Genomic DNA, 19,359 nt, shown 5'->3' with positions numbered 1-19,359 from the left:
GTGTATTTGGCTGAAGATAGTTGTTGCATTTTGTATAATCATAAATCCTCATTGCACAGGATGATCACTGTTTGCTATAACCACTGAACCACATTCCTTATTTAAGGTTGGGGATAGCAAGGGTGGCATACATGTCTCCATGCTCCCACCTTGATTACAATTTTAACTGATTGTATGGGGCTAAGATGCAGAACGCAATCTTTTTTTCAACCAGTAATTGAAAGGATCATGTACCACCATGTTTCCCCAAATATACGACCCAATCAGAAAATAAGCCCTAGCATGATTTTTCAGGATGCTCGTAATATAAGCCCTACCCCCAAAATAAGCCCGTTAAGATTGCCAGCCAGATGGACATATTTAGTACTGTATTTCCCTGAAAAATAAGACCTAACCAGAAAATAAGCCCTAATGCATCTTTTGGAGCAAAAAGTAATATAAGGCCCAGTCTTATTTTCAGGGAAACACAGGTATATATCCAAGGGATGATCTGATATGCTCAGACTAGGCAGAACACAAAAAAAAACAAATCTGTATTTGCCCTTTTTCTTGAATATCTCAGGAGGATGTTTCTTTGATTTACAAAAACTTTGTATCACAATAATTAAGTGCCCCTGGTTTACAAGAGAAATTAGTCCAATAAGAAAGGTCTCTTCTTTTCATACTGTAGAATGCCTGAGAGTTTATTCCAAATCCTCCCCCTGTATCCTGCTCTTCAGATAATAAAAATAAAGAGGGGGGGAAAAGGATAGGAAAAAAGACAATGTAAGTGGGAATTGCATTCTGAAGACTTCCTTGGTGCATTTTTGTTCTGAATTATTCGCAGACTACATCTTGTATTTTGTTGTCATGTAGTCTAACTCCAAGAGTCAACCTGACAAGTGCAAACTAATTAATTTGTGGTCAGATTCCACTCTGTAACCTTCACACTGTTTTGCCTTGAGCCATCCCTGCCATGTATAAATGTAACCAAGTTCTAAATCAGGGGTGTCAAACTCAATTTCATTGAGGGCTGCATCAGCATTGTGGTTGCTCTCGGGGGGCGGGTATGTGTGGCCAGGGTGGGTGCAGCCTACTGGGTGAGCGTGGATGGAGTGGGCGTGGCCTATTGGGTGGGCATGGCCAGCTCTACATCATTCGCGTCAAGGGTGCCTGTGGGGGCCTGGGCAGGAGTGGGGCAGATCTGAATGCGTTTCAGCATAGATGGCCACCACAAAATTGTACATTGGCTCCCGGCCAGTCTGGGCCAGGGCCAAGGCAGCGGGGGCCATTCCTTCACTGTTTCCAGGATGGCTTCACGGGCCACATGAAACCACTTCACAGGCCACATCCAAGCCCCGGGCTTTGTGTTTGACATGTCTGTTCTAAATGAAGGCGAAGAGCAGAGGACGAAGTATTTCAAACTTTTGCAGAAGAAACCACAAAAAAGCATATTCCCATCAGATTCATACCTAAGCTCAAAGCAAAACGGACATGGGCTTAATTACCTTTCTTGAGTAGTATTTCAAGGCCATGTTGATCTTTCCTACATATTGGATGTGGAAGAATTTGCTGCTCTTGACTGGAGTGCAGGTTCATGCCCAGACCTCCTTCTCCTTACTGAATGCTCGAGCTACAAATGGTTTTGCATCCCATTATAACTGCAGCATAGATGAGAATGCAGCATGCTGTGATTTGAGGTAGAAAATGTTACCTCAAGCGGTGGTGATCACCAGAGCAGACCAGGTTTTGCTCTGGATTTTTGCCTAAATGAGAACCTTTTAATGACTCTATACTAGCCTACTCTTTCTCTTTTCCCCACAAAATTGAAGCCAAGAGCCATGGTGGTTCACAATCAGTCTTGCCTAAATGGATTGAAAGGAATTTTTTTTATCTCCTGCATAACCATGTCAGATTATGCCTGTTTTCCAACATTATTAGGTTTCCAATTTAAAAACAAAAACTAGGATGGCAAGAAGCTGATGCAACTCACGCTCAGAGCATTCAGATACAGCCCCCTTTCCTTTCTGTTTTCCATTAGACTGCACTAATAGAAAACTGAACCGCCATTACTCATTTCATCTGACTGCAGTACATCCACATGTTTACTAATTCTGTACTTGTCCCTTGATTCTCTTGCTCTTACCCCCACCCCCCTCCTGATAAATAGATACTTTCCAAAAAAATAAAAGGTTTGTGATTATTACTTTTGTTTTGACAATGAATTCTTTCCATCGCAGGTATCTGAATCATCAAATCCATTTTTAAATCGTATGCTTAACAGAGACACCATAACAAGAATAACGTATAAAAGTAAGTTTCTTTTTGACTCACGTCAGTGGATAATGGGTCAATCTTTCAATATGTACATCTCAGATTGAGATGAATTTCAAAAGCAAAAGTTGATAAAAGCAACTCAAAATTGCTCTATGTGCTTTATTCTATGAGGCAATTTATCACGAGTTTTTAACAAGAAAAATTCAAGCACTTCCAATTGTTTGGTGCTGGTGCAGTGGAATTAATGAAACGCATATTTTTCTTAAATATCTGAATATTTATAAGGATTTTCCGTCAAAGCATTTGGAAGCAGTAATAGTTAAAACATGATTAAAGCATACTAAAATATGCCATAATGAAAAAAATAATCACTGAGGTATTTTTAAAAATCTCTAAGATACATAAAGCACAAGTAATCCATTTACTCAGTTCTTATTTGGGCTATAACTTGTGGCAAACTCATAACTGCTCTGAGTGTTTTCAACCATTCTGTATTACTATATATAGTTTGTGTAAACTGAGATGCCAAATGCAACCACTGACATTTCCTGAGATGTAAATGTCACTATTATCCTTTGTAAGTCAGGACCATGGACCCCTGCATTCCATGTTCCATTAGCTGCATTAATTCCTTCTTCTACAGGGGTTTGCTATAGTTCACCGTAATATCCAAATTGGCAATTTATGGCTGTTGTTGTTCCTTATGCCATTATTTCAAATCAAGTTTGTAGGAAGCTGGAATTGAGCCCATTCCTTCTTCAGCCATTGTCTGTAGTTTAGCTTATCCTTAATTCAAGTTGGACACTATTGACCATGATATGGGGGGGTAACCTATTTTGCTTCAGGCTGTGATGCTGGGGCTTATCTTATTGAGCTTACCCAGAAGGGCAAAAAGAGTTGTATCTTTATATAATATACAACTGACAGATTACCTGCTAGCTGATGCTGTGGAGTTTAATGTCAGGATTTAATAAAAGCATGTAAAGTCAGTCCATGGTTAAATAGTACAAATCTAATCATTATGAACAAGGGATTTATTCTTTTCCCGGTAAAAGAAATAGATGGTAGTTAGAAGCAAAATAAGAAAAAAAGGTATGCCATCGAAAAAGAGAAACAGCAGGGGTTTAAATCAAGCATGGGCTCCCACATTCTGTTTAAGAGCTCCCCTAAATTAAATTGTTGAAATTTAGTGACCAAATCATAGTATTTTTGTGAAAGGGAAATAGTACAGATTACCAGAAAGAAAAATATTGTCATCGTCCCTGGAAACGTTTATTACACAAAAAAGCTTATCAAGGGAGGCAGGGAAGTTACCAAGCTCACTAGCAGAACCTATTTTTAAAGAAGTTAATTGAGGGAAAAGTGAAATTGGAGCTTGCTTTCCTAATAGGAGGGGGGGAGCAAAGCAGCAGGTGAATCCACCAATCTGGACAGAACACCAGACTATCTTCATGATCAAGAAGGGAAGGAGTTGAAATGTGGAAATGGATTTTTTAAACCAGCTTTGGTTTATGAACAGGAGTCAAATAGCAAAAGACCATGGTACAGAAAAGCTCTTAGGATCACTTTTCTGTGCATCAGAGGCATATAGAAGAAATATAAGTCTCATTTTCCATCTAACTTAAAAGAATGTATAAAATGCATAAATGTATAAAACTACAAAGGATAGTGGCCATCAACTTAATGACTGTGTGATTTGCTTAATGATCGACACACCCAGTCACATGACCACAATGCCTTGGAGTTCTGGTTCCAATTGTGGCCGTAAGCTGAGGACTACCTGTGTAAGCATTTTCAAGGCAAAAAAAGCAATGCAAAAAGAGTTGTGGAAAATAATTCTGCAGCTGTCATGGATGATAGATTATAGCTTCATTGCAGGGGAAATTTAGTTTTGCTTCATGTATCAAGAGGAATTCTGTATTGCTCTTAAGCAGCTGTCTTTCAAAAACTCATATTTAGGAACCTCATTTATACAGCTATTGCTTAGCTTCAGCTCTGAGAAAATCAACAACTATAATTTACTTACTTGCCTTTAGAATAAATCGGGTGATACAATAAGAGTTGTACATTAATTGAAGAACAGTTCTAAAAGCATCACATTCACAAGAGTATGAATCAGAAAATTCTAAAAGTCAGACACCCTTGTGGAATTTCAACATGCATTTTTAAATTGAGCTTTCATTGTTTTAATAAATATTCCAATTCAGACAATCCCCTGGACACATACAGACATGCACAAAGGTATTCTCAATTATATGAAGGTATTGAAATGACTATAAGTCATTAGAATTCCATCAACAGTTTTAAAGAATGTTTAGTTTTATATTTGACTTTTTAAAACTCAAAAATTGAGAGACTAATTATTATCTTGTTTAAGCACCTGAGTTGTGTTTTTAGAAAAACCCCAAACCCAAGTTTTATTCTGCATGTGTCTTTAATTTACAGTCTTTAGTTTACAGCCTTGATAGAAATATGAATGCATATTCCAGTTTCAGTAAATTCAATGGTTCTAATTACTGTATAATAGAATTTCTTGTATTTCCATAGATCTTTTAACCTTATGAATCAAAGTTTATCATTCTGGGGAGGAATCTCACACAGAACTCCAGATATTTTAGCTTAAAGTAAAAAAAGTTTAATTGGATATGCATTGATGTGAACTAAATTAAAACATCATTTTAGGCATGTAAATTGATCTTATCTGTACCTTCTGTATTAATGTTCGATTCATCAACTTTTAGGCTCAAAATTAGTAGCTCAAATATGTTTTAAACCTTGTACTTCAAAAACAAATGTTCAGAAATGGACATTTGGAGATAAAGCACATTTAAAATATTTACTAAGAGAGGTATACAATTTTCATGCAGAACCTTAGAAATATTATATAATGATGTGGAACTTGGATAGAATTTATTTCTTACCAGAAGTACTGGATTTGTCCAAACACACGTGTCTCCAGTTTTTAAAATCTTTATCTTGATAATGGAATAAGCTGAATTGTGCCATTGTACCATTATATATGCAAGACTGTGCATAGCAATGGCAAGAGAAGATACATGAGAAATATTATAGGTGGCAACTTTATGACTTATTTAAAAATATACAATAGATAAATATGAATCTCATCCTTTCTGAACTTCCATGCAATTCTTTCCTGTCCTGTTCCACTAAAGTCTACAGGAAGCTATATAAAACCAATAAATTATGTATATTACAAATGCTCACAAACTCAGAAATTCTCCTAAGGCAGAAGTGGTTCAAATCAACAGTGCAATCTGCCATTGGGAATTGTGCTTGGAGCCCAGCACTGTTACATTTACTGTATAAGGAAGATGCATTGTGTACTGTAGGACACATTGAGAAGATATATTCATGGTACTAAGTGACTTGCAGTAAGTTATTAACTAGAGATGCAATGAAGAAGGATGACAAAGGCACTCCCTGGAGTCCTGATAACAGCTGGCTATCAAGGATGTTTTTGTCTGTACATGGACCTGTCTAATTAAACAAATGTAAACTGCTCTGTGGTCCTTGCACAACTTGCTACAGTTCTGAGGCCTTGGTCCTGAGACCAAATTCCTGAAAGCTCTCTGAAGCTGTTATCTTGCTGCCAGATGTTTCTGTCCATTAGCTCTGCAAGGCAATCCAAGCCAGAAATACCATCAGGAATCATCATCATCATTGGGCAGCAAGTGACTTTTCGCACAATGGGCAGCAAGTGACTTCTAGCAGTTTCAGTCATTTGCAGCATCTTTGGCATCATTCCAAGGTACATTAATAATCTTAAAATCTTCCTTAAGTGTTTGGCGCCAGGATTTCTGAGGCCAGCATCATTTCCTCTTCCCTTCTGGAGGTATCCAGGAAGTAGAGCAATTTTTGGATGCTGGTCTTTAGGCATACATAAGATATGGCCAACAAGCCATATGACAGTCAGAAATATTAGCTGTATATTACAAGGTAATATGATTAGTGGTCATTACCAAATAGTAATGACTACTGACTACAGCAAGGGTACCCAAGCTTGGCAACTTTAACACCTATGGATTTCAATTCCCCAAACTTGCAAGACTGAAAGTATTTCAGAAGAGTCCCTTCTGAAAAATGTGCCACACCTTCCCACCTTCTATGGGCTGAGACATCTCTTACATGCTGGTTGTCCAGTCTGCAGGTCTCCCTCCAGTTCCCCAGGTTATTCCTGCATATCATTATAGAAACTGATGTATCCTTATACATATCTTGCCAATTTCAAATCAGACCAACTTCTTTTTCTGAAGGGACCACCATTTGTATTCTTAGGGAGATGTGCATGTTTTGATTTAGTTAGTTTACTTGCCACCAAGCTGTCTCAACGGTTGGTTAATTCCAACAGGGGATTTCATTTGTCCATCATCACTGTCACTACAATTCGGAAGAGTAGATTTCCTTAAAAAAAAATCAGTAAGTTTATTTATTTTTCTATTAGATTTATACTCCACATTTGATGCCAGGAATTCAAGGCAGCTTAAGTAAGATCGTTTTTTTATGTAGATAGCATTGACAGAGAGAGATTATAACCCATGGGGTTTCTGTAGCTGAGGAGGGACTTGAGCCTAGATTTTTTCAGCCCTAATCTAACACATTAACCATTGCAATGCATATTACTAATGATTAATAATGCTTCTACAGTACATGACTATATCATTGTGCGAAAAGACTGGAATCCTTTGCTACTTTGTTGACAGGGAACAGTAAGTTACAAGCCTCTGCATAATTCATCATGATTTAATTAAACAGGAGAGCAACTCACTCATCTAGTTGCTGCTCTGTAGCAGGTTTCTATTTTAAGCTCTGCATCTTTCTCTGCAAGGCAAAACTCTTCCTCTACTATTTTCTCATTTTAATTTTGGTCTTACAATCCTCCCTTGTGTTCTTTTTGCTCATGATTCCCATCCACATGCTAATGCCTTTACTTAGACACTAAAACGGAGTGCATGAAAGTAAATGATGTAAAACTCAGTAAAGGAAAAAATCCACGGTGAACCACAACCGAAAAACCTGTCATGGAATCTCTAAAGCAAAATGCTGTCTCCCTTATTATTCTGACAAAGAGCAAATAAGATGAGATATAGCAAAACATTATCTTGCCCACATGCTATCTGCCTCCTCTCTGTCCCTTATTATACTATATTATTATTACACGGGAAGAATGGACCTTTTTGTAATGGAAGGGAGTAGGATGTTGTGATTTGCTGTGTCATTGATAATGATGTAATTGATTAATGTCTGCCTAAAAAAAGTTGTTTTGTTTTTAGGAAATATCTGAATAACTATTTTCCCCTCCCCTCTTTTTGTAATATGAGCTATCTTGTTTGGAACAATGTGACAGGCTGTGAAGATGGAAGTCTTGATGTCTACAGTGCTTTCTCTGCCTCTTAGACTGACATTTCAATCTATATATAGGGAGAGTTGCAATCACCCAGTTTGCATTTCCCAACAGTTTCCTAAATAATGTTGGTTATTGCATCTGCAGTTTCAGCTGCCTTAAACTTCATGTTCATCACTATATTGTGACATAGTTGCACCTTGTATGAGCATTTCCATATTCTGAATATTTGCTTTGAAAATATGAATCCTCCAGTCCAGTAGTTTTTAAGCTCTGATGTTATGACTTTTAGAAATCATATCCTTCCTTTTGGGACGAAAATGTACTGAATATAATTATAATTAGTCTTACTAATAGACCGAATAGTAATAACCACCAACTACTCCAGGGGTGTCCAACCTTGGCAGCTTTAAGACCTGTGGACTTTCTCTCCCAACTTTTAAAATTCCCCAGCCAACTATGAATCTATAAAGCTATGCTGGCTGAGGAATTCTGGGAGTTGAAGTCCACAAGTCTTAAAATGCCAAAGTTGAAGACCCTTAGACTACGCTAAAGGAAACCATTCCAAAAGGCAAGAGAATTGTGGTGAGGTTAGTGATGGTTGTATTGCCTGTGCATAATCTATTTTAGCTCTAGCAATGGCTCTTGGCATTGACCAAGGGAAGTGAAGTAAGGGCTGGAGGTCTCCAGAAGATACTGACTGCTTCCTCAAGTATTCATGTCAAAGGATTAGATAAGCTCTGCTGCTCTTGATGAGTTTCTTTTTAAGCAAGGTTATTCTTTTATCCTTGGATGCCAGGATGTCATACACCATACATCAGAGTGAGATGGGTGGTCATATAAATTAAAGGAGGCCAAAGTTCAACTTCAAATGCAATTATCTTATTAATTTTTTTTTTTTTTTTTTTAAATCTTCACTAATTTGCATTACTGTAGCCTTTCTACTTACGCTTTGCTTTAGAAATAGCTTAAGCCCAATCCTTCAAGTGTCTTTAGCATCACACCCCAGAGAGATATGGATGCAAACTTTCAGGAGATCTGAACTGGAAACCTTTTTTTTTTCAAACAATTTTATTGATTTTTCCATTTTTACACCAGAATGGTTAAGAAACAACGTGGAGATAGGGTAATCAGTTAGGTACAATAACATCATAACATATATAGCTCAAATAACGCTCCTTAAAATTTCCCTCTCTAACAATTAGAATAGTATAGTCAAACTAATACATTTCTAAGTAAAATTAATTCATTAATACATTCCTAAATAAGAATTCAATTAATCAATAGAAGTTATCAGCAACCTTTCATCGATGTAAATCAAACCCTGTTTTTAGGTTTATTAATTTCCAAGTACCATATCTAACTTAGCCTTAAACAAAAATATTATTTACAATTCAGGTATCCATAATTTCTCTTATTTAAGCATATTATTTCCATAATTACATTCTTACATTTCTCAACTATATTCTATTTCTTATTCAGTAATTCTTCATTTATTAATTTCATCTCTTCCATCATTACAATCTTTTTATCATTATAGCTCCACAAATTAGCTATCATATCTAATAATAAAAAAGCATAGGAAAAATAGAAAAAAAATAATAGAAAGAAACAAAAAGAAACCAAGAAAAAGAAAGAGAAAAGAAGGAAGATCTATTATTCCAAAAATATATTCTTACTATATTTCAATATTAAATTCTAAATCTTATCCTAAAAACACCTTTTAAAAATCCAAATCCAAATCAATCCACATCTCTATAAAGCCATTGCAACCCATAAATGTAATCTTAAATTCCATATTTATATCTTATTCTAGCTTTCTTTCTGTTCCAAACGGGTTTCCATAGTAAGGCCTCTAGGTCTGCAAATAAAACTCCATTTCTTGCATAACACATAAATCAGGGGAGAATCTCCCATTGTCCATTTTAATAGGCTAGTGAAAAAGTTGTAGCGATTCTCAATAGCTCATGGTTGAACATCCATCTTCATCTTTTTTGAAGTTGTGTCTAGTTTAATTACAGTCATTTTTAAATCATCCAAAGTCTCAATAGATTGTCTATAAAATAATGTAGAGTCTTCTTTAATATTATTTTGCTCTCCTCCTATTGGTTTTTTATCTGCCAGGTAATCAGTTGGAGTCTGGAGATCAGCCTGCCCTTCTGGGGTAACATCCTTAGTTTCCGTGCTAAAAGTCATTTGTTCATTAGCATCAAGTTTTTTCCGGTGTAGGTTGGTAGTCCTGATGTAAGTTTAATTCTTCCATCTCAGTAAATTGTGGATAAGGTTGAAGACAGGTCTCTTGAGTATATACCCCTTCTGCTGTTTCTTGGCTTACAAAGTGCTCACTTACACTTTGCGCTTTGATTTGTCGTTGAAAAATAATCTCTTTTGTATAGGCAATTATTTGTTCAGTATTTTTAAGAATTTTGTCCAATATATACTTGTAATTGAAATCTGGACAGAGTTCCTCCATTTCAGTAGTATATAAAGCCATTATTCTTTTGGTGGAGGCTGTATTTAATAACAATCAGTCAATATCCACTTCCACCCAGCTATACAGCTTCTTTATCTTTCCCTTTTGAGATAATTTGAAGGTCAAAGTCAAACTCAGAGTCCAAAGAAAGGGAATAACAATTGCAGTAAATTTCACCACAAGATGTCCCCAGAGGGTTAATCAGTTGTTCAGTCTTTCCAGACCCCAATAAAAATAATTTCTTTCCTCTTTTCCTTTTTTCCTTCTTTTCTTTAGTTATAAAAATAGTAGAAAATAGAAAAAAATTCTCCCAATTGCTAGCATATTACGTTTCTATAACAGGGATTTTAGGACTCCCAAATATTCAAAAATAAAATCAACCATTGGAAAAGTTAAAATTAATTTTTCTTTTGTTCCAAAGCTTTTCTTCCCCCATCAACAAAGCCGCTTTAAAAAGATACGGAAATGATTCCAAAGCCTTTTCACAGGAGTAAATAGGAAAAGGAGAGGCAAGGAAAGGTCTCACCAAATCTTCCACGGTAGTTCTATTTCGCTTAGATGTTCTTGTGGCTTATAACTGGTGCAGCTAAGTGATTGGCCATTTTACTGACCGATCTTTACTCCGTCGGCCCAAAGGAGCTCGCTGCCCCTCTGCAGTCAAACAGGCAGCCTCCTCAATGGTAGTCACCCCTCCAGGGCGACTTTCGACCCAATCAAGGGTCTACCGGCAGGAGAAACTCAGCCGGCAAAGAGACAAGTCTCTTCATCCAACCGCAGCACTGCGACCCGGAACTGGAAGCCCTGAACTGGAAACCTTTTATTATAGCTATAAACTACTTATCCAACCTTGTTTGCCCAGCATGCTGTAGAGCCATTTTTTTGGCTTGTCTGAATGCCTTTGTCTCAGTAGAACTAGATGGGACATACAACAGGATCCCATTCGGAGAGAGAGGTTGTCCCACTGGTCAGAAAGAAGCAGAGACTTTATTGTGTGAATTTTTCCACTGCCTTTTCTACACCAGTTTACTGGCAGCCATTCCTTTAGCCCCCTCCTAACAAATCCCCAGTCTTGTGTAAGGGAGAACTTGCTCTCCTATTTCCTACCGCAATTTCCCTAAGATTGTACAGCAGTGGTTTTCTCTTTTATTTTATTGCATTGCTATTGCATTTCTGTTTTATGTTTATATCCTTTACTGTACTTTACTCAATTTTTTCCTGTTTGGGTTTTTGAGTTTAGCTTTTACAAGTCACACTGTCTTTGTAGTATTCGGATATTGTTTCTGTAATTGGATTTTTTTCCCTTACTGGTCATTGACCATAATTAGTCCATAATACTTAATACATATACCGTAATCCATGTACTCACTGAAGGAATAAATCTTTCCGATACCAGTTATAGGTAGTGCCCAAAATAAACAGTGCCTTAACGCAAGATGGTGCTTGCTGTTTTTTATAGAAACATGGGCTATCAAGAAGGATATAGGAATTGTGAAAACACAGGAAGAATTGGCGTGTATTATTTTGATAGACAATAGGTTTCTGTGCAGGTCCCTCTAATGACTTGGCAAACGTAATTATAGGAAAGGAAAAGGTAAATATGAACAATATAAATAATTGCAAAATGATCCTAATGGATCATCGGTGCTTTCTGTGTGGTTAGTCCAATAAAAACAGTTACTGATTGTAACTTGCAAACCAACTTCAAACATGACAAGAAAATTGGGAAAGCCATGTGTTTTGCCACTCAGAGATTTCATTACTGCAATTTGCAAGATGTTTGGATGTTGTCATTTTTTATTTTTTTCCAGGGTTTTTTAAAAATCCCTTTTTCTTTCTTTTTTATGTTTTATGTGGTTTTTGTCCTCTTTATGTTTTTATTTTAGGTGCTTTAACATACTGTAGGGGTTTTCTTTTTAAAAAAAATCTTATTCGCTTTTTTCTTCTGAAGTATATTGCATTATAAGATACAGTAATCATATCATTGACACATCTATATAATGCATATATAACATTACACATCAATATGTAATGCCCTTTAGGACATTTTAATTGTAACATGTTTAAAGTGCAATATTATTTTTAACATTTGCCAAAAATAATCATAAATAAAAATACCAAAGTACCTCAATGAAATATCTTTTTAAAAAATAATATATAGAAATAATATCATAGATAAATGCTTTACATTTAAAAGACCAATTGAATTTCCTATATTTCTAATTTAAAACTGTAAAACAACAGGGCAGGAGAAGAAAATCGCTAAGATTTTGCAAAGCTGCTGCCGGTTAATTGAGAGAAATAAGAGCTTTTAAAGCAGTGATCTGACCAAAAAGAAAATGCTTTCCTGCATTCTAGGGGAAGACTTCCTAAACATCAAAACTAGCTATGAGATTTTTTTTCTCTCTCTCCTAATTTCTAAGATCGGACTTAATTGCTTTACTGACTGCAACTCTTTATACTAAAGTACGGTCTTATGGCCGAGCAGATGCACCAGTCATATCTTTGCATGACTGTGTTCCCAGAATCCCTGTTTATAGTTTCATTTGTTAAGCGGTTGCTGCCTCCATTTTAAGTAGCTTCAATAAGGACCTCATAGGGAGGCAGCCAGGAGAACTTATCCTTTAAAATTTGAAACATCTCATTTTGACTAAACACTTTGATGCTGAGCATCACTCTCTGTGCTTCATAAATAATGAACAGGTAGGAAGTGGAAAGAGAGAAGGAACTAGGATGAAACAGAAACCAATCAAACACTGTAATATAAATCTGCCTTTACTGATTTGAGTTGCCAAGACAGTTGAAATGCATTTGGTTAGCTCCAGCATTCTTCAGAGCTACATAAATGGTTTTACTCACTTATTAGGCTTGGAAATAAAAGTATCATGCTGAGTCTTCAGGCCAGGAACTTATTGCTATAACCATGCATCCTGAACAGTAGGAGATATGTCACCTTTGGCATGGTTTGCCTGCCCATTTTTCCATTGTCACTGTTCAGTCTTATCATTAGTGCAAAAACATTAATATTGTCATTCCATCAAAATTAAATAAATGTCCTGTCAATCATTTTCCCTGAAAAAGTTTTTGACATCATGTCAGGCTCAAGAATGAGCAGGATGAGTTGCTCAAAAACGGGAGTTGCAAGTCACTGAGATCTGAGCCAAGACTTCTTCCCTTCAGATCCAAAACTACCTGCAAAGAAAAGAGAGGGAAGGTTGACAGGAGCAATCTTTAGCATCTGTGAAGTAGTGGCAGCTTTAGTAAACTGTGAGTTGGTCTGTAAGATAAAACAATATTGTTGCCGAGCAGCAGAACAGGAGGAATGGTCAATACTAGCCGGCATTAGGCAGAGGTGAACAAAGACCCAGTGATCAATGGGAAATATTTTCCTGCTGATACACCCCAATTGAGTTCTCAGGTACAGTATTTGTTTTAGAGCCTTTTTAATACTGGTGGCTTGTTTAAATTTAGCTCTGGGGGAAAAGTTTCAGGGCAGGGCCGGGAAATGGTGGAATCATTGGAGATGACGAGAAAAGACGAGGGTCATAAAAAGTAAACTACTTTCTAATGAATGCAGTACATAACAGGTACCTAATTCACTTAATCTGTAACAGTTTGGTACTGTGACTGTTGGCTGGGGAAAAAAAATGTGCTGTTCTCTAAGTTTTCCCTAAATTTTCCCTAATCCATCATAATGACACAGCAGCATTCTTCTGCATCTGTCTCACCTTCAAAATGATGCTGCCAGGGTGCCAAGATCTGTCTCAAAAAGAGCTTCCCCTGCCCTGGAGAAGTGGGGAATTCACCACACTTTCTGAGGGAGAAAAGGAGCCTGTACATTGCAACTGCTCCTCTCGTTTCTCTCTCTGTGAATTGTCATGACAAGCAATAATAATACTTCAGCCATGCTTGAGTCACCTCAGAATTGAAAACCTAATTCTCTGAGGTTTTCAGGAACTGGACCTTTTTGACCAGGGGATACATCAGAGTCACCATTTGCAGATACCATGTTTTCCCGAAAGTAATCCCACCTCAGAAATTAAGCCCCAGCTGATTTTGGGGGGGTTGGGCCTAATATAAGCCTTCCCCTCAAAAGTAAGCCTGCTTAAGAGCCTGCACAGACGGCCTGCCTCTGTGACAAGGTGAAGCCGATGGGGGAGGGGGGATCTTACCCACGGTATCGGTATTCCAAAGCAGTTTGGAAACAAACAGGAAAAACCTTTTTTTTTTCCCATCCAAGTTTTTCCGTTTTTTTTCCCCCAGGGCTTCCCATCTCCTGTTAGGGTTGGGGGGCAGTGGGGGTTAGAGTTAACATACAGTAGGCCTGGCTACATCCTTGCATGGGTCAGATGGGGGGGAATTCACCAGGCCTCATGCCCATGCCATTGGTGAGCACAACACCGCTCAGCCAAAAGCGGCTGCGGAACAAATGGGACAGTTCCCCCTCACCTGCCCATTCTCTTCTCTGTCAGAGAAGAGAACTAGCAGCTCTGCCTACAGAGCCACCAAAGCGGCAGGTGCAGTGCCAGAGGCTCGGGGAGGCAGGGTGGTGAAGCAGGCAGGCATCCTGCCATCAGCATCCATGCCGGATGTCCCTTCCCCATGGATCTGGAGAGCTTGGCACACCACCACCCAGATGCCCTCGCTCCCCCCAGGAATTACACTTCTTTCCTTACTTGGCTCCCAGTCCTGTGCTGTTTCTCCTTCATGATCCACCGCCACCATGTGCAGGGAAACAAAATAAGTGTTTTGTAGGGGGGAAGGTCAATCAATCAATTCCAACTTTGCAAGATCTTTTTTTTTTTTGCAAGAAGTTGGAATTGATTGATTAACCTTTCCCAAACAAAAAAAAAACTTATTTTGTTTCCCTGCATGTGGAGCCCTGATGCTGCGGAGTGAGGCAGCAGTGGCCAGAGCAGACCCTTCCCCGTATCCCCCAAAGCCTCCCTTCACTAACCTCCTTTCCAGCTCCTTTCCTCCTTTCCCTGCATGCGATGGCATCCTCCGCCATCGCATGCAGGGCAACAAAAGAAGCCTATGGGACTACTGGTAAAAAAAAAGTTCAATCAGGCCTTCCAACTTTGCAAGATCTTTTTTTTTCCGCAAGAAGTTGGAAGGTTGCATTGATCTTTTTTTTTAGTTCCACAAACTTTTTTTGTTGCCCTGCACATGGAGAATGGAGCTGGAAAGGAGGTTAGTGAAGGAATGTAGTTGTCCTGGGGTGGGGATTAGGATTTGGCATTGTGGATTCCCTGGGGTGGGGTGAGGGTTAGGATTTGGTATTGTGGGTTCCCTGGGCTGTGGTAGGGGTTAGGATTTGGCAATGTGGATTGTAGAGTGTTTGTGATCTGGTGGGGCTATTCAAAATGCAGGGATTTCCTGCGTTTTGAAGCACCCTGTGTGACTGCACAGAAAAGAATACTCCGTTTCTCAAGCGCCCCATTCCAGGCTTATGGAAATTGCAGTCTCTGCCAGATCTCTGTTGGAATAAAACGTCTTTCAGCACCTGTGGAGCACTTCCAAATGCAGGGACTGAATTATGTGATGTTAAGTTTAAGCCTCCTAGCACTAAATAATAAGACTATCACACTAAACAATAGATTCCTACTTTCCTTTCTTCATATGGCCAATAGTGAAAATCTGAAGAACTTTTACTTTTCTTCAAAATATTAGGTAAAGCAGGCCAGTATTATCCTTAGTATTGGCAGAAATACCCACATATAGTAGGAGTGCAACTGAAGTTGATAAATGGGTCTGCACCTTCAGCTTTACTAAAAAGCTTCAGACAACCAAGGCCATGATGGGGAGCAGAAACCTATGTCTGTGAGCTATCTAGTGACATACACCATGGCATAAAGGCTAGTGACTGTATAAGAGTCACTGCTTCATCACAAACATTTACAGGGTTTGAAAGATATGGGAAGGTAATGAATGGGAGTTGGTATAAATTAGATTTAGCTATATTTCCTTTTCTTATTTCCTATCTTTAATTTCCTTGGCTTCCTATTTCTTTCTTTTACACTTTGAATCACACTGTTTATCCTGAAGGAAACTGCAAGATGAGTGTGTATGCATGTACACGTGTGTGTTAGGCACTACTGCCCACTGTCTCACTGTTTGTGGCTGACCAGAAAGGTAAATCAGTGTTTCTTACTTTGTTCAGGATGGCAATTGGCTCTTTGAGGACAAGGAAGTGTATGAAGATTTCCTGTTGCATTTGGGATCAGTCCATTATATGTTTGGCCCTGACTGGGTCTTCTTCTTAGGTTATCACGCAAATTTAGCTCCTGGGTGCGCCTTCTGTCTGCCTCCCACAGTGCTGCTCTTAAGCAATATAAGAAATGTTCATTCTTTTAACCTGTTCTAACCTGCCCTGCCTTTCCTCAAAGAAATTAAGTAGTCTCTCTTTTGTTCTCATAACCAAGTAGTGGTTGTATGTGGTGAAGCAAGCTGTACTTGCTAGATATAAAGAAAGCATAGCCTGTAGTCTTAAGCTGCATATGATATCCATATGAATATTAGTAAATGTTTATTTTGTTAGATTAAAAGCAGAAAGATCCTCATGTAATTCCTTCTGATCACATTTTTCTTGTCCTCTTATTTATTAGCTTTTACTCTTAAGGATTATTGCAAAATCAGAATACTTCTGGCATTCTGGGAAATGATTAGCAACAGGTTTGAGGAGGCCCAAAGACTTTTCCCGTATAACGCAAAATTGTTACACTTTCTGATTTCCATACATCTTGTTATGGCTGCCTGTTACTGTATATAAACAGTACATTACAATGGAGTACATCATGAAGGAAAAGTGAAGTGACAGAGAGCCTTTTGACAAACAAAATCCTTTCTATATAGCAGGGGTCTTCAAACTTGGCCCTTTTATGACTTGTGGACTTCAACTCCCAGAATTCCTCAGCCAGGCACGCTGGCTGAGGAATTCTGGGAGTTGAAGTCCACAAGTCATAAAAGGGCCAAGTTTGAAGACCCCTGCTATATAGCATGGGAAGAATATATTGTAAAAAAAAATCATGTTGGGATGAAAGTCCTACTAAAGAATGAGAATAAAATTAGAGGGAATGCGGATAGGAACTAAGCTGATTATTGCTAATGTAATTACTCCCCACCCCCTTTCCTGTAACTTCTTTCTGTTTTTTTACCAGAACTTTCATTCCAATTTGATTTTTTTTGTACATAATATACTGCTTATGCTATATACAGAGCAAGTCTTCCCTTCTGAGAAGGCCAAGAGCAATGCAAGTGTTACCAAATGACTATACCCATACTTTTAGCCAGATGTCAGATCTAAATTTGTAGTGTGAGTGACACCTCATGCTCTTCCTGCTTACTGGGAAGCCCCTGTCCACCATTCAGATCATCCACACATTATCACTCCTCACTTGTTCTCACTCACCTGTGTCAGTCAATTGCTTACCTTCTCACTCAGCTTTCTTGCACACTTGTACATCTCTCTTACACTTTATCGATGCAACATCATTCTGTCACATGTGCTGCCTATTAGTTGGGACACTTTTTCCTCATATATCTTACAATGTTACCCCAGACCATAGGCCCATGTAGATAAGGAGTGTGTGTAATGCCCAAATAGACTTTTGCCAAGTACCAGTCAGACATCATACTGTGTGCCTGCTTTCACCTGCCCAAGCCCAAATGGCCAGGGAGATAATTATGAGCGATCCTTTGTGTCATTAAAATACCTGTTTCAAGAATGGGTAGCAAGGCATCTTAAAGCCAATGTCATGAGGACATGTCAATTAGATCTCTAAGAGAAAGGGGAAAAAAAACCCTGTCATGTTGAGATTGGTGTGATGCACAGTGCCACAAAAATAGCCTGCAAAGCTCTTTGAAATGGGCCAGTAGATTTTTAAGAATTCAATCTCTTCCTAATTACAAACTGAGTAGATAACATTTGCATCCTGACATCCTCTACAAAGGGGATGGCTCATTCATTAGCAAGGAAGGAAATGTCTGATTTAAAGAGGAGGAGCTGGAAACCCAGTTGTTCCTTTAAAAGCATATTTTCCCATTGGCCTGAGCCAAGGGAATGCTCAGTGATTTCTACGCACACACCCCACTGTGTGCACGAAGGGCATTAGGCTTCACTGAGTAGCTTTATTATCATACATTAACCTTAACAATGTAAAACCTTCTTTTTTCCTGAAATGCAAGGTTAATTAAATCTAAACAGTCTTGGCCTTTCCAAGACAGAATGGTCAAAAATTATAATGGTTAATTAAGCCCTGCTTCTCCCCTCCTAGCAGAAGATAGTATCCATTTCCAAAGTAGGATGTTACATGCAATTACTGCAAAATGCAACTGAATTACAGTGTAAACTCAATCCTGTTTCAGTAGCTAAATTATACCTTGCACTGGAAATTAAAATAATCCTAGGGTTTGTTTGGGCATTTGATTTAGTTTACAGCATCTTCTCAAAGCTGGTGCTGTCTAGGTAAAACTCTAACTCCCACAAACAGGCCATGCTGATACAAACATGGATCAATGTTTTTTTTTTTTTTTAATGTGTGCCTTTGAGTCAATGTTGACTCCTGGTGACTGCCTGGATAAGTCCCTGCACTTTTCTTGGCATTGTTTTCAGAATTGGTTTGTTCTTGCGTCCTTCCTTGGACTGACAGAGAGGGACTGGCCCAAGTTGACTTTGTGTCCAAGGCAGAACTAGAACTCACAGTCTCCTAGTTTCTAGCCCAGAGTGGCTCTTGATGGGAACTACAGCTGAACCAAAATACATGAGGAAAACATAAGCCAATGCTAGAGAAAAGGCCTAGCATCCACATGCTTCAGCAGTTTCCAGCTTCTAGCTGCCCTGTTAGAGTCTGCTCAAGCTAACACCTGCTGTGCCTCCCTAGGTATTGCCAAGGAATCCTCTTCCTACAATGCTGGCAAAAATGGTGGGATCTGTATATGAACGGAAACACCAATACACATCTCCCCTCCAAATGTGATGAAAGTTGTAATAAAATAGATAGAAGAAGATTAGTTGGTGATAGATAGATAGATAGATAGATAGATAGATAGATAGATAGATAGATAGATAGATAGATAGATAGATATCAAACAGACATAATGGCAGACAATCATAGGGCTACCATAACTGCACTTCAGAAATCCAGATAGTCATACTGGAGGGCAGAAAAAGATACCCAAAAAAATAAGTTAACTCTTTCTTGTCTTGTTACAATTGGCTGATTTTTGCAGCCTAGATCTGCTAGCCCTTACATACAATACTACTGAATAG

The 19,359-nt window shown here is 38.3% G+C and overlaps 1 protein-coding gene across 1 annotated transcript in view; it reads left to right on the top strand.

Annotated features, from left to right (window-relative positions):
- CA10 (carbonic anhydrase 10) overlaps positions 1 to 19,359 on the top strand; it is a 112,551-nt gene that overhangs the window by 84,083 nt on the left and 9,109 nt on the right. The window contains exon 4 of the mRNA XM_039362293.1: positions 2,220 to 2,292. Coding sequence (XP_039218227.1) covers positions 2,220 to 2,292 — 73 coding nt within the window. The remainder of the gene's footprint in view (positions 1 to 2,219; positions 2,293 to 19,359) is intronic.

Source organism: Crotalus tigris, unplaced genomic scaffold (assembly GCF_016545835.1).
Source record: "Crotalus tigris isolate CLP2741 ecotype Arizona unplaced genomic scaffold, ASM1654583v1 scf7180000019416.255986, whole genome shotgun sequence".
NCBI lineage: Eukaryota > Metazoa > Chordata > Lepidosauria > Squamata > Viperidae > Crotalus > Crotalus tigris.
This window is presented reverse-complemented; position numbering and strand designations above follow the sequence as displayed.